Here is a 16,855-nt window from a genome sequence, read left to right on the forward strand (position 1 = left end):
TATCTTGATCGTTTTCATTTGTATTTCAGGATGTCCTTCGATCACTTTAAAAGTTTCGTAAATGTTTCAATGGTGTGATTGCATCATGCGCTGTAAATACAGTTTTGTGTGCTGTACCGCAACGTCTCACTCTTTTGAGATACACCAGAGGCTCTGGGAATGTGGCGTTATGATCAGATCTCATTGGTCGACCTGGGCAAAAGAGGGAAAATTCAACAGTGTCCAATTTTTTTTATCTTTTTTGTGGTGCAAATAACCTCATTTAATGTCATTTATAGAAAACAATTGTTTTTGTTCTAGTGTGTTAAACATTCATTTCAAAATTCTTTAAGGAACTATGATGATTTCAGTGTAGTTTGTTCTTCAGCATGTTTTTTCTGATGAGTCTTAAAAGGTCCTACATTAGCAAATCTCTCTTCACAGATCGAGCAGACGTAAGGTTTCTCTCCCGTATGAACTCTCTCATGGACTTTTAACATACTTGAAAGATTAAACGTTTTCTCACACTGAGAGCATTTGAAAGGTTTTTCACCTGTATGAATTCTCTGGTGTGACACTAAATTGCCATGTTGACTGAAACTCTTCCCACAGACATTACAGTGGTAAGGTTTCTCTCCAGTATGAAGTCTCTCATGTACTTTTAAGGTACTTAACCGAGCAAACGTAATCTCACACTGAGAGCATTTGTAAGGTCTTTCACCTGTATGAGTTCTCAGGTGTCTCACTAAATTTTCACGTTGATTAAAATTCTTCCCACAAACACTACAGTAGTAAGGTTTTTCACCTGTATGAGTTCTCTGGTGTTTTACTAAACTGTAATTTTGACTGAAACACTTCCCACAAACACTACAGTAGTAAGGTTTCTCTCCAGTATGAATTCTCTGATGTCTCACTAAATTTTCACGTTGATTAAAATTCTTCCCACAAACACTACAGTAGTAAGGTTTCTCTCCAGTATGAATTCTCTCATGGGTTTTTAAGGAAAATGACTGAGTAAACGTCTTCTCACACTGAGAGCATTTGTAAGGTCTTTCACCTGTATGAGTTTTCTGGTGTGACACTAAATTGTAATGTTGACTGAAACTCTTCCCACAGACATCACAGACGTAAGGTTTCTCTCCAGTGTGAACTCTCTCATGGATTATCAGATGAGATTCATGACTGAAAACTTTATCACAGTGTGAACATTGATGGAGTTTCTCCTCAGAGTGAATATTCTGGTGTAATTTTAATGAACCTGAATCCTTAAAGGTTTTTCCACATTCACTGCACTGATACGGTCTCTCATTAGTGTGTAAAAGCATGTGTTTCTTCAGATGATGTTTTTGTGAGAATTTCTTCTCACAGTGAGGACACTCGTATGGTTTCTCTCCTGTGTGAATTCTCTGATGAGCATCAAGATTTGCTTTGGTTCTGAAGTAATGGCCACATTCAGTGCAGTAGAAAGACTTTTCATCACTGTGTGTCCTCATGTGAACTTTCAGCTGAGATAAGAAGACAAAACCCCCCTTCCCACACTGTTTACAGTGAAACTTCTTCTTCTTCTTCTCTCTGTGCTCTTCTGAATGATGTTTTTTCTCTTGAGTTTGTGCTGTCAGTCTCTCTTCTGATGTGGAGGACGTTATTTCTGCATCCAAAAATGATTTACTCTTCACATCTGAAAGAAACATGATAAGAATTAAAATCCTCTTTTCACTCTTAAGCCCTATTTGGACTGTAATTCTTTCTCATGGGGACGTAAAGTATTTTCAACATTTACAGGGAGTAGTCTATGATTTTATTGCCACCCGAATACATAATATCTACGTTTTTCTCTGACCACCCATTTAAAAATTCCCAAGCAGTGTGGAAATGTATTCCCATCTGAATGAGTTTATAAAAGAGGATCAATGAAAATTAACTCTGCACATTGTTTAAGACCAGGGGTTTTCAAAATGTAGTCCGGGGCGACTTTCTTTGCAAGCATTTTTAACACCTTCATATCTGAAATGATGAAAAGTTAGGGTGACCATACGTGCCATTTTTCCCAGACACGTCCTAGCCAGGATTTCGGGTGGGTCCTTTGAAAGTCGCATTCGCCGACTGCATATGTCATCGAGGTTTATCTATTCAGAACGTGAAATACATGACGTATGCAGTCGACAAATGCGACTTAACTCAGGTTGAGTGCCAATCTTCAGACCAACACCTCACCAATACAAAAGAACAAAGAAAGGAAATGAGGTCTCATCTGGGGATTATGTTTAATCAAGTACACTGACAATCGGTGATGCAGTCTGCAGAGGATTGTGGGAAATTTAGTAAAAAGGAAAAAAGAAAAACAAGTCTAATTCACAACAATGACATTCAGCTATATAAACGAGTATTACCTGTTAAAAACGTGAATTTATAATGTTCATTAGTGAAACTGAAGGTTGGATTATACTTGAAACACACATGATTCTTGTCATTTGTGAGGCGACCAATCACAAAGAGTTGTGTCGTCATCAACCGCTCTGGAGGGGTTGCATCAACTGGCTACTCTCGAAACTGTCTTGCTGTACTTTAAAACCATATGCTACAGACACATGGACTGCATGGATGAATGTTCTCTGCAAATTTATGTTCATCCAAACATATGTTTTATCGCTGAGTATGTATGCAAATTTATTTTACAGACATCACATAAGAAACAATTACTATCCAAATAGGGCATTTTTCCCCAAAGACGGATGAATTAAAAGTCTGTATCAGCAAAATCCATTGAATTATTATAATTGAATTATAAGAAAATAATGCACACCCAAGGTGCAATGCAGCACGAAGCAAAGCAAAGTGCCGTAACACCGCGGGTGTGCATTATTTTCTAATAATTCAAAGGACCGGAGTCAATTATTCCACTTATACCATGGTTATCACAAACATACCTCTGGTGCCAATCAGACTACAGCAGGGATTCCCAAAGTGTGGTACGCGCACCCCCAGGGGTACGCGAGCTGCCACCGGGGGGTGCGCGAGTGGAAAAATCTAATGGCGGTCTGGTTCTTTAAGTGGGATTTTTCCATACAATAAATGAATAAAAAACATGAACAGTAAACATTTCCTTTGTAATCGCTTTTATTTTAAATAAAAAAACTATACTTTTAGTTTTTGATAGAAACGTAGAAGACAGCTGCTTTCTTTTTCTACGCACTGCTCTTCTGTTATGCACTGCAGCCGCTATATGCGCGTCAACTCGTTTCATTCATTCCATATTATAAATATGCTTAACTGGCTGAAATCAGGGAAACTGTCAAGTGGGACGTCTTATGATAAAGTTGTTAGTCACGAAGGAGGAGAGGGACCAAGAGAGAGAGACTTTTTTCTATGGCAAAAATAGAAATAATGAAATGTGACGAGACATGGGCACGTCTAATGCACAGGATACGCGAGCAATGTGCTTTCATGCATGGTAGAGAGACCGGCAATTAATTTTTATAATAAAATACATAAATTCTTACAAAGACACTGTAGAGAACTTATTAAAAGCTTTCATTTAATTTTGTTTGAAACTTGAGCTGTTATAATGAATCTGCAAACTGTTATACACCTTTTGTGCGAACTGTAAAGGCTTTTGTGAATGTGTTTGATGGGTCTGCACGTGACGCACGCATCTTGAGGGAGAGCGCACTGGTGAACATGAGGAAAGCTCTCATATGTCATCTATTAGCTGGCGGCAGTAAGTGTACGTTTCTTACCATAGTAAACTCGAATGGCGTCTAAATATTAAACGCATACACGGGGCGCGCATCATCCACGCTGAGCGTAGCTGCGTCTAGTCGTAGTTTCAGATGGTGCAACACAGGCGTAAATATTTTTCACAATGTCAGACGTAGCAAAGCCAGACGTAGGACTTACACCCAACTTCTTTACGTCCTGCCGGTGAAACCAGCCCCTGGTTATTTTGAACATGATTAAAAATGAGTATTTATGGCGAGTCTTTATTTTTTTTAAGTGGGGTTTGGGGGTGCGCCAACCCGGTCGGGACATAGAAGGGGGTGCGCAGGAAAAAAAGTTTGGGAACCGCTGGACTACAGCATTCAACAGACCCGTGGTATAAATAAGTATAACCAGCTAACGAGCTAAAGTAACACTGAAGCAATGTTAGACTTAATAAGACACCTAAGTGATCATTCAAGTGATTATTATTTGATTATTCAAGACATCTGAAAATGAGCAGAATCTCTGAAGAGAAACACAAGAACTACAACTAACTTCCAGCCCTTGCCTTAGATTAAATCAACTGACAAAGTGGACTGACTTTATTTTTAAATTATTTGGTCACAATTATGGTGATCAGTGGTCTCTTTAGTTGGGCAGTTTGACTCTTGTTTTTTACTTTGAGGTCTTTGCAGTGAAGTGGTAAAATGTCTGCTCTTTGTCTTAATTCATTTCTTTATAAGAAAAACTCAGAAGCAAAGGTTTCCAGGTGCCAAACAAAATTTACTTTATATAAGACTATCCCCAACGTCTCTGATTCCATATTTATATAGTTACATCAGACACTTCTTATCTAAGATGACATACTCTCTGCTTATTACTTTTAATAAACCTTGGCCTATAACAAACTTAACTTAGTTTTTTATTATAATTGTAGCACAAGACACAAAACTTTCAGTGCTTCTTACTGCTTTGTGAGACAAAATATATTTGTGGAAACAATAATCCAGTGTAACATATAGTACCAGTGTATAATCAATCATTAAACCAATGAAAACCACCATACAAAAACTACCAAAGCAACAGTGTTTATCAAACACATTATTTGTTGCAAACGATGTTAAAGGGGTCATGGCATGGTAAACTGACTTTTCCCATGTTTAAGTGCTATAATTGGGTCCCCAGTGTTGCTATCAACTTAGAAAACTTTCTGAACTATCCAATCATGGCAATGTCATTTAGTTCAGAGAGAAATAAAGAGATAAAAAAATAATTAACAGCACAATTGAATTTCTATTTCAACAAACCACCATTGTGGGCATCAGTTGCATTTCATCTGCTCAATTGCATTTTAAAGGACACCCCCCAAAAAACGTCTCAGGTTACGTATGTAACCCTGGTTCCCTGAGAAGGGAACGAGACGCTGCGTCGCCATAGCAACGCTTTCGGGGAACGCCTCGGCATGACTAATCTGAAGCACGTGTAAAACATAAACAATGATGAGATAATTGTATACTGACCGTGCGGACCAGGGGTATAAGGCGGCATCCCACACAAACACACTCGCTACAAGTGCCGAAGCAAATGCCTGCAGGGATGCAGGGAGTATGGCATGGAGACGCAGCGTCTCGTTCCCTTCTCAGGGAACCAGGGTTACATACGTAACCTGAGACGTTCCCTTTCGAGGTCGCCATAGCAACGCTTTGGGGAACGACCCTAAGGCCTCAGTGGCAGCCATACCCCGAGTAGAGTGGGCACTCACAGCGATGGGTGAGGGTATACCCTGATGTTCATAAGCCAGTGAGATAGCATCCACCATCCATCTGCACAAAGTCTGCTTGGTCACCGGTAAACCTTTTCTGGGTGAACCAAAGCACACAAATAACTGCTCGGACTCCTCCACTGAGCAGTCCTGTAAATATATGTATCCAGTGCTCGCACAGGACACACCAAATTCAGCTTTTCCTGGTCCGTGCTCCTGAAGGGGGGAGGACAGAGGGCCTGCAGAACAATGTGCCTCGGCACATAGTTCAGCACCTTGGGAACATAACCTGGCTTTGGGTATAGAAAAGCCTTAGCTATCCCTGGCGCAAACTCAGACCTGCAGGGGATACTGACAGGGCCTGAAGGTCCCCCACTCGCTTAAGAGAGGTAATAGCAGAAGGAACAGTCTTAAGGCCAGAAACCTATCTGGCGAAGTCTCAAGTGGCTCGAATGGAGCTAACGAGAGCCCTTCCAGCAGACCGCTAGGTCCCAAGTAGGCACCCGAGTGCCACAAGGAAAGCGAGCCACTTATGGGTGTCTACCCACTGATGAGCCTTTCACAAGAGTATTGTAGGCAGAAACTGCTGCCGTTAAACCTTAATGATGGAAGGAGTAAACTCAGAAACGCTCCTGCAGAAACCTCAGAACTACGTCGACAGGGCAGTAAACTGGGTCTGTCAGATGAGCTGATAACCAAGAGGTGAAAATTTCCCACTTAAGGGAATAAAGTTTCCCCGTGGAGGGACAAACAAAACGGGGGGGGGGGGGGGAGGCATACAGACGTAGCCTCGGCCACGCCTGTACCATGGAAAACCACAGTGGGCAAAGTGTGGTGTCCTGGGATGCAAACAAATCTACCTCTGTGCATCCAAACCTTTTCCAGATGTGGTTCACCACATCTAGATGAAGTCTCCACTCCTATCGGAGATGTCTGTTGTCTCGAAGGGGCATCTGCCACATTCAGGTGGCGTGGTATGTAGACTGCCCTCAGAGAGTCCAGAAGTGTATGGTAGGCAGAAACTGCTGCCACCTATACCTTAAAGGTGGAGTAATGATACGGTCTCCACAACCTCAGTTGGTAGCATGACATTCTTCCAAAGGAGTATGGTAGGCAGAGACTGCTGCCACCTAAACCTTAGGGTGGAAGGAGTTAACCCAGCAGAGAATTGCTCCTGCAGAAACCTCAGTACCACATCAAGGGGCAGTTGACTGGGTCTGTCAGGTGAGCTGAACACCGAAAGTTGAAGTTTCTCTACTTTAGGGCATAAGCTTCCTCGTTGAGGGAGCTCTGAAGTAATCATCTGGTTCCCACAACCTCATTTGGGAGCATGAGGTCCTTCCAAAGGAGCATGGTAGGCAGAGACTGCTGCCACCTAGACCTTAAGGGTGGAATGAGTTAAGCCAGCAGAGAATTGCTGCTGCAGAAACCTCATTACCACATAAACAGGGCAGTTGACTGGGTTTGTAAGAGGAGTTAAACACCAATAGGTGAAATATTCTCCACTTAAGGACATAAAGCTCTCTTGAGGGTTGTCCAGACGAGATATGAGGTCCTTCTAGAAGGAGTATGGTAGAGGCAGAAACTGCTGCCACCTAAGCCTTAAGAGTGGAAGGAATTAAGCCAGCAGAGAATTGCTCCAGCAGAAACCTCAGTACCACATAAACAGGGCAGTTGACTGGGTCTGTCAGGTGAGCTGAACACCATGAGGGGAAGTTTCTCCACTTAGTGCCTAAGCTCCTGGGGGAGCTCTGGAGTAATCATATGGTCTCCACAACCTCAGTTGAGAGCATGACATCCTTCCAGGAGTATGGTAGGCAGAGACTGCTGCCACCTAAACCTTAAGAGTGGAAGGAAGTAAGCCAGCCAGCCAGCCAGCAGAGAATTGCTCTTGCAGAAACCTCAGTACCACATAAACAGGACAGTTGACTGGGTCTGTCAGGTGAGCTGAACACCATGAGGTGAAGTTTCTCCACTTAGTGCCTAAGCTCCTGGGGGAGCTCTGGAGTAATCATATGGTCTCCACAACCTCAGTTGAGAGCATGACATCCTTCCAGAGGAGTATGGTAGGCAGAGACTGCTGCCACCTAAACCTTAAGAGTGGAAGGAGTTAAACCAGCAGGGAATTGCTCCTACAAAAACCTCAGCACCACATAAACAGGGCAGTTAACTGGGTTCAACAGGAGTAAAATATGGTCTCCACTAGGGCTGCACGATTAATCGTTTTTAAACCGAAATCGCGATGTGAATGGATGCGATTTTCGAATCGCAAGAAATGCGATTATTTCGATTCAAAACAATCTAACAATCATCTAGTACGCAGTTTTTGACAGTTCGCTTCATGCGCATTTTACGTTTGATGCAGTTTAGACCAATAGAGTGCATGAACACTGTGGTGCTGACTACACGTCATCACACCATTTGGAAAACATGAGCGCGAGCAGCAGTTCAACTCCTCAACAAATTGTACGGCCATATGATTTCCGCGATGAGGAAAACACGGACAGAATCGCGAAATTCATACAAATGGAATTAAATGCACAACGTGGAATGTCATGAAGTCGGCAGATTTTGGATTCAGTCATTTTAAAAACGCATTATAACTCATTAACCGGCAAATGAAAGAACAGAAATGCGCGAAAACATTTCCCTTTTGTGTAATGTTGGACTTAAAGAAAGGTGTATATACGTCCGTTTCTCGTCATGCATCGCAAACAATGACAAGCGCCTCATCAGACTATAAGCAGGTTTCATTAAAGCCCGGAACACAGCAGACGAAAGAGGTACATTATACTTTCTTGCACGCGCACATCTGCACCGCTTTGAATATTTACAGGCATGAGGGTTCATGAAGCGCGCACACAGAGAGAGCAGTCAGCACACGCGTGATCACTAAACTTAAGTTTTCCTTCTTGTCTAAGTGAACATAAACAGCTGGATGTTTATCAGTAGGCTATATTGAAGCAGAGCAGTTTTAAAGCTGTCTTGTGTCTTAAAGTGACAGTAACCTGGTGCTTTCTGTGTCAGAAATGTTTATAACACACCAAAAATTAAAATCACTCCTTACTCTTAACTGAACAAGCTTCTGCAGCTCCACATTTAAAATCCTACAGTGAGGACTGTGCAGTCTTTTATTTGTATTTTTTGCTTATGTTAAATCATAGATTCTAATAACTAATATATTTACATTTATTACAGATGCCTGAAAAGTAAAACAAGATGAGTATAGTCTTATGATTAAAAGAAAAACTAAACATTTGCTTGTAAGAAGCATTGTTGTAGTGACAGCCAAAATACATTGGCCTATATGTTATTTTAAATAAAACTTTCAAAAAAAATTTTTAAATTGTATTTTTTTTATGTTCTTAGATTTAAAAAAAAGTTTGTCTGCAGAATAGCAAAGTCCTGCAGACAACTTGGTAAAATGTTTAAGAGGTTTTAAATAAACAGTAGCACAGCATCTTTCTTTGGTGCTATTAAAACCACCACAACAAACCTGGATGTACCTCTTTTATTATATACTAATGAATCGCACTTTAAATCGCGAATCGCAATTTTGATCAGAAAAATCGCAATTAGATTTTTTCTCCGAATCGTGCAGCCCTAGTCTCCACAACCTCAGTTGGGAGACCTGAGCCTACGAGCCTGGCCCCCTTAGAGGCCAAACCGATAGGCCATATCTCTGGCAAGCTTCCTCCAGAACTTCTGTGGCAGAGTGATTGTGGAAAAAAGAAAGCCACATTGGGCAGTGTGTGCGGTCCTGAGACGCAAACAGATCTACCTCTGCGCGTCCAAATCCTCTCCAAATGGGGTTCACCACATCTGGCTGGAGTCTCAACTCCCCAGCAATGGGTGTTGCCATACAGGGCATCTGCCATATTCAAGTGGCCTGGGATCTAAATTGTCGTCAACGAGCACAGTTTGTCCAGAGAACACAATGCCATTATCCCAAAATCAATAATGTAGTGAAGTTTTGGACGTCTCGGCCTTCCATACTGTACTGCAACCTGTGGGGAGTGCGTCTGTTGTCAGTGTCACACCAGCAGCACGCACCCAAAAACAGGCCTTAGAATGGAAACCAAGGTTTTCTCCACACCACCAGAGCACGCAGGCAACGATGCATGATTTTGATAGCAGATCTCCTTAATAATTTATTAATCAACCACTGATGTGATGTCTATCTGGACAAGTACATGATGGCTTCTCAGGTCTGGAAGGAAATGGGAGTCCAACCCATACCACCATCATTTCCAAGGCAATTTCAGTGCCATATCTGATGAGTTTCAGCGATTTTGATTCTTTTGGCTTTCCATAATCACAACAACCTGTGAGGGACGCGTCTGTTATCAGTGTCACACATCGACAACGCGCACCCAACACAGGACCTTGGGACAGAAGCCATGGCTTTCTTCCTGTTCCCAAAGCACGCAAACAACGGTGCGTAACTTTGATCGTGCGAGATGGGTTTCCCCTCAGGGAAAACCCTCCCATGTTGAATGGAGACATAAGCTCTAATGTAAGGAATCAGTCCTCGGATCTGATTGCATCACAATCGGTTTCAGTCACAGCATAGAACTGAGCCGCATCACTGAACGATTACAAGTCCCCTTCTTTTGGAACAATAAAGTAAAGGCTGTAAGCTGTCATTTCTCTCATGTGGAGGTTCTACAGCCTCCTGCACAAGAATTCAGCCATGCTCCACTACTGGAGCCAGCTGTATGCAGGTGAAGGTTAATGGCGGCTGCCTGTCGTACTACACACCAAAGGGAAGCAGGCACCATAAATGAGGTGAGAGCTGCTTTGATTCAATAAGAAAGTGAGTACCACGAACGAAGACGTCACCCGCCTCAGCAGATGAGGGTCTCGAATCTTAACACACAAAATCATTATCTGAATTATGGCGCGCCAGCGGCCGATCAGGAGAATAAATGCTGTGCACAGCTGTACAAGCAATACACCGCATAGACACAAAATCACTGTTTGACTCATCAAACAGTGACAAACAGCTCATGCAGGCTGTGACAGGCAGATATACATACATAGCCTACACATACAGGTGTAAAAACGTATGTATATATAATACGTTCATACTGTAAAAAGAGGAGGCTTCACATGGAAACTGCATGTTTAGCCTTAAACAGTAAGCGGATTATAAAGATGATCCATCTCTCCGGAGATAGACAGTTGAAAATATATGGCTCTCACGCAGGGCGCCTTCCTGATCCGGCGAGAGAGAGAGAGAGAGGGAAATCATATGGCGACTCCCACGAGTGCAACCGCCGCTAAGAAGCTTCCTAGAGAGAGACAGATGTCACGGGTGTAGGCGAGGATACCGCCGCCTGCACGCACGAGTGCAGTCACCACTTTGCCTCGACAGAAGCGGGACCGGATCCGTGAGGGCGTGAGCCTGAGATATCCGGAGCTGGAGCGCAACACGTGCATGGGAATGCTCACAGTGCACACAGCCAGTTTCCCCAAAAGCCAACTGTGCGTGCTGCGCTCGAAGACACATATACATGTGTATCCTTGTCTGTGATATTGTCCTAATGGAAAACGCGAATGCCTATAAAACTGCTTGCCATTGTATTTAGGGAGCTTCAAATAGCTTTTAGGCTAACCGTATGCATACGGCAGCTGTTACGAACACTGGTCATAGGATTATATAATGCTGACGTTGTTCCGTGATTTTGTGGTATTTATAGGAGTTTTATTCAGCGACCACCAGTCTGACGTTTGGACGCGACGCGTGCTCATAATGCCGCAAGCGAACGCAGGTCATGTGATCAGCCGAACAGCTGATCATAGCTGGACAGGGTGGGTTTTTAATTCTCATCTCCATAAATATATGTAGTAGTAAAAGGCTAAAAATCAATATCCATTGCTGATAGTTTCTCGTCATTGTGGAGAGCGCATTTCATGGTTGCATACGTTTATGGTTGTTAACGCGGAGTTTCGCAGAATTTTCGTCAGCGAAAATAAGAAATTCGACCCAAAGCACTTAGTTCCAAACAGTTCACACATGACTTTTATGTGACCGGAGAAGTGTTTTTTTGTAAGTTTTGTCAACATTTCCGTTCACTGGGAGCGCAAAGATACATGCCCTCTCTCATCCATGTCTCTTTCACTGCACCTCTCCCACGTGCACGCGCTCTATTATCTGACCGAAGTCCGTACACAAATCCTCATGTATTTGTTCAGTTTTATGCGTTATAAGCGAGCTGAGGCAAACTAACTATCCCTCGCATTTATTATAGGGCACTAGGGTGTGTGAGGTACAGAAGTGGGGCATTTGGCATGTTATTCAGAATTCTTAAGTTGTTTTTTGATCAGTATTGCTGTTTACATTTTCCTTGTCTTCTTATTAAAGACATTTGCTCTACAAGAGATTAAGTTAAGTGCACTAAAACTTAGACCTAAGCATTAAATAGGTTGTAAATAGTTGGTTACTTTCATGGATAAAGTAAAGTGTTCCCCTTGTTATGCTGCTTGGTTGCTGCTATTGTGTGCAATGGTGTAATTATTATTTTATTTATGTATTTTAAGCAGCACTGGATTTTCTTACTTGTTCTACCTCACCTTTTCTTACTATTTGTTAAATATAGTTCAGTAAATGTTCCTTTTTTTAAATTAAGAGTTGTAACATTTGGTTTTATCATTGTGTCATTTTTATGATATAAACTGAATGAGAAAAAGCAGTATCGGCTCCAAATATCGGCTAAAGAAAATCGGCAGCCTGTATCGGTCATCGGCTAAGGCTGATGGAAAAAAAATCGGTATCGGCATCGGCAGTGTCGGCGCCAGAGAATACAGAATGAGCGGGCCTCCTGTTTTACTAGGGGGGCACCTGGTTCATCTTATTATTTTATTATTATTATTATTATTACTACATGGCACTGTAAAATGCTTGGTACTGATTGGCCAGTCGCAACATTCAAAGGTATTTTATTCCTTGAACAACCGCCTGAAACACAGCCTCAGGGTACTGCGAGCGAGTCACGTTAACAGGGACAGTTTAATACCTACGAATTAATACAGAATAAATATGCATAATTAATAACGTATATGAGATTGTATTTACAATGATTAAACCGAATGTTCGTCTTTTGACTTTTAACTTGTTTTAACGCGTCTGGAAACGTTTTCCCAGAAGGTTTGTATTTCTTAAAAATAAGCTAATAAAAGACATCAAATCAAAATGTTATGTCTATATATTTACTCATATAGCAACTAGCCGTGAAATTAGCGGGATTGTTACAGCCAGCCAAGTTGTTGTCGCAAATAAATCCCTCACTATAGTAAAACCATAACTTATATTAATGACGTTAAAGTGCAAGACTGGATAACTCACGCAAATCATAAAGACCAGTACATAACCAAATAACAGCAAAAGAAAACAATGTTACTGACATATCTAACACCAGAATGAACTATGCGTTTACCTTCAGAAGAGCTGCAGGAGACGAGAGGACTTAAAACATTTTAAGAAGATCCTTTTAATTGTCGCGAAATTTCTTCGTCTTGCTCAAAAGCCAAGACTTACAAGTATACATTATTTAGACAGAAAATGAGTTCTCACGCATGGTGATTGAGCCCCCGAACGTGACAGTAACTTTCAGTGCAGACAAAACACTGGGAAAGCACAAGAATTTGTGTTGTTCAAATGTAGTGGCTGCGTGTATGTAACTGGCTGACTATGTTAGCATTGCATTGTGGGTTAGTATTTTAATTATTATTTTTTATTAATTATACTCCGAATTTTAATCAGTATTCATTGTATAACAAAATGTATTTGCAGCACATTTTTTAAAATTATTAAGTTCATTGTTATTTTGAGAAGTAAGGGGGCACAGTGACTCAAGTGGCCGGGCCATGCCCCCTAGGGCCCGCTCGTGGCGCCGACACTGGGCATCGGCACAAAAAAATCCATATCGGTGGATCCCTATTTTCTATATACATAGCTCAAATTCATTGCATTTTCCTGTTCTCTTTTGATTGACAGGATATATCGGCCATGACCAACAACATGCAGATAACAAACACTGAAAAAACTTGTGGACACCGGTTGCACATGATTCAATTAATTAACATTCATTTAATTTTAAGAAAACTTGTTTAAATCATGTTGAACTGATGTACATAATTAAATTACGTCACATTTCATTGGGGAAAAAACTTACTTAAATCATGTGCAACCAGTGTTTTTTCAGTGTTCATACATACATACAGCGAGTGCCCTAAAAGTGTCCTAGCCAAAAATGTTCTAGCCAATTGGGGGCCGCGAATTGGTGCCAGGGAGCCACAGTTTTATGACATTTTGTAAAATCCATTAATTTAACCTCAAAAACTAAGGATACTAACCAACAGCACTACTTTTTAATGAAACAAACCATATTAAATTATACAATGTTAAATTTTAAGATAGTTTTTGTCAAATTTTCTTTGGGGGGGAGCGGAAGAATGCACCGTAAACAAGGAGGGCCGCACGCTGAAAAGTTGGGTTGAACACTGCTGTAAAGGGTTGAAAACAGTGGCGAAGCTACGGGTGGGCCTGGACGGGCCTGGGCCCGCCCACTTTGAGTTGTGGCCCATCCAATCAGAAGGCCATTTTCCCGACAAATGTGTTAATAATTCAACAAAAATAAATAATAGTACTACGAATAGACGTCTTATCACACTATAATTTCATATATGTAATAAAATTATAAATATAATTAAAATATAAAATATAAGTGCAAGTTTGCATGTTCAGGCAGTTTCGCAGTTTTCTTTTACCCTATAGGTGCACACGCTTGTCAACATGAAACGTTGAATATGATTCGTCAATCATTGTTAGTTCCGCCTACACGTGATTGAACTGAATTTGAAAATAGCGAGTCGCAAATCATCGAGTTTAACAGCCTTTCCACGATGACATCTGCTGTTGTCTGTTTACTTTTGGAGACAGAGACTATACATCACTCATGAAAATGTTGGATAACTGAGGACATCTTTTCAAACGTCGTCAAAATGAAACAAGCTCTTATTACTTTGATAATGACGTCATGCTGTGTCAAAGACTGTTCTTCACCACATACTGTATAAAAAACATGTAACGTTACGCTCATCGATGATAAATGCGCGTCTGAGAAATGTATTTCTGCTTTTCTTTGCGCGAAGGGACATATTATGATCAAAGATATTGGACTTTGTTATTATGATCGAGACTTTCTCCATCTTTAACCAGAAGCCCCGTCTCAGACTAATACAGTAGGACATCTAAAGGTGAGTTCAGACATTTTCGTAATGTTTATAGTGGTGTCAGTGCTATTTACAGTTTATAGTCAGGAGTATTACTCCAGTCAACTATTTAAGGGGGCAGACTCTGTCTTGTGTCATATGCTGTATTATTTACTGTTGTTGGAATAAAATGTACACTTAAATGACAACACATGCAATTTTGTATTGCGCCATGTTGTTTGATGGCCATTTTCTCATTAAATAACAATCTCTCAAACGAGTTCTTTAGTAAAATCAAATCACTAACGTTACCTGTTGAATCTTCGTATCCTATGACGCTTTCACGTCATGCATTTTGCTGACAAGGAATGACATATCATTGTTCGGAACTATGTTCACGTAACGTAAATAACGTAAAAACGAATTCTTTTACTAATTCAGTTTATATTGAGTTCTGTGTTTTCAAGTGGATTAATAATTTGGTGTGGCACTGCCCATAGACTGTATAAAACAGGCACAGCCCCACCTGCCCATATACTGTAGACAAGCTACTGTTGGTTATTAATAAGTTGTTTTATAATTTTGGCTTAGGTAGTGTGCACACCAAAGTTTTTAAACATGGCTTTGGTTGCTGTGATACTTGAGCTGTGAGCCGGTTGGTTGTTGTGATAGTTGTCCCGCCCTTCGTCCACTGTGATTAAACGGACGTGTGAGAACTTACATTGACGAGCTGAGCTTTTTCAATAAATGGACAGCTGCTGGCTGTTTTGAAAAACACCATGCTTCCATTGAGAAAAAACATACGCCCAGCACGGGCGTAAAAACTTTGTTGTGCACGCCCCCAGTTTATGTACATTCTATGCTTTGCCCACCCTGTTTTAATAAGGCCCACCCACTTAAACATTTCTGGCTTCGCCACTGGTTGAAAATGGAACCAAACACGTTAGGGGAAAATTCTCTGTTTGCTGAGACATGTGAGTGAACTATTGTGAAAAGACAACAGAAGAAACAAACCTGAAGAAATAAAAGCATCATCATGACTGTCATCTTCCGTAGTGTGATCTTCATCTGCTGTGGTTTCTCTTCCCGTCTCCATCATGAGGTTCGAGGAGTCCGTGAGTTTGACTGAACACATGTTGAGTTTGGTCTGCAGGATCTGCTGCTGTTCTCCAGCGTTACAGACAGAATCCAGAGACTCTGTGGAGGTTTGATCAGTAGATTCATCATCCTGTAAGTCCTGATTACTGTCACACACTGTAGTGTCCTGAGCGTCTGTGTGCTTTGACTCAGTATAACAGAGTAAAGTCAGACTGAGCTCGGAGTCCTGTGTGGAAGATTCACAACAAACACACACAGAGTAAGATTAGAAATGATTTGATGTTGTCTGATTCAGGTAAAGGATGTTTAAGCTGTACAAACCTCTCTCTTCAGTCCTTCATCTCCTCTTAATCTCAGCTTTGTCTCCAGTAACGCCACCTCTTTCTTCAGCTGAGAGATTTCTGTGATGAAATCATCAATATCCAGCATGGACAGATCAGTTCCTACTGATTTACAGCACATCACATCCATCATCAACACTAAAATACACAGAGACAAGACTCTGTTTACACTCAATAAAACATTCAAGAGAGAAAAACACGGAGAATACACCACACGCGAGCTCTTTCTTTCTTTCTTTCTTTAGTGGGTTTATCGGAGACTAAAGAGCTGCAGAGCGCCTCCTGCTGTACTGGAGAGAGAAGACGCTCAACAACGTCAGACCATAGACTGTAAAAAATATGGACGACGCCTCTTCGCCCTCTTCCATTGGTGAAAAGTGAAGCAGGTGTCGTGAGCAATTCGGTCCCCCCGGGCAATTCGGTCTCCCCTAGGACCCCGCGCGACTCCATTGGCTGAAAGAACTCCTCATGGGTAGTTTTCTTAGCGCCTTATTACAATTCCTACAAAATCGCGTTATGATTTATGTAGTTAGAACGTTGTTAAAATTATAGTTGATGTCTTTTAAATGATATGTTTCATATAGTAGTATATAAATGAGGCTATAGGTGGGAGATCTACACATTGCTTGTGTCATTTTATTATTAAGATTATTATACTGTACCATTTACACTTTTGACTGTCTACTTATACAATTACTTACTCATTAATTACTTATACAAAACACGATTACTACATAGTTGAATCACACATTTAAATTAT

The 16,855-nt window shown here is 41.2% G+C and overlaps 1 protein-coding gene across 1 annotated transcript; it reads right to left on the reverse strand.

The window, feature by feature from the left end:
* LOC141363557 (uncharacterized) lies at positions 1-16,855 on the reverse strand. Its single transcript, XM_073866408.1, has 3 exons — positions 16,076-16,855; positions 15,671-15,980; positions 1-1,657 (listed from the first exon to the last, which is right to left on the reverse strand). Exons 1-3 carry the CDS (start codon positions 16,226-16,228, stop codon positions 336-338), a joined length of 1,785 nt encoding a protein of 594 aa, XP_073722509.1. The 5' UTR covers positions 16,229-16,855; the 3' UTR covers positions 1-335.

Source organism: Misgurnus anguillicaudatus, chromosome 3, assembly GCF_027580225.2.
Source record: "Misgurnus anguillicaudatus chromosome 3, ASM2758022v2, whole genome shotgun sequence".
NCBI lineage: Eukaryota > Metazoa > Chordata > Actinopteri > Cypriniformes > Cobitidae > Misgurnus > Misgurnus anguillicaudatus.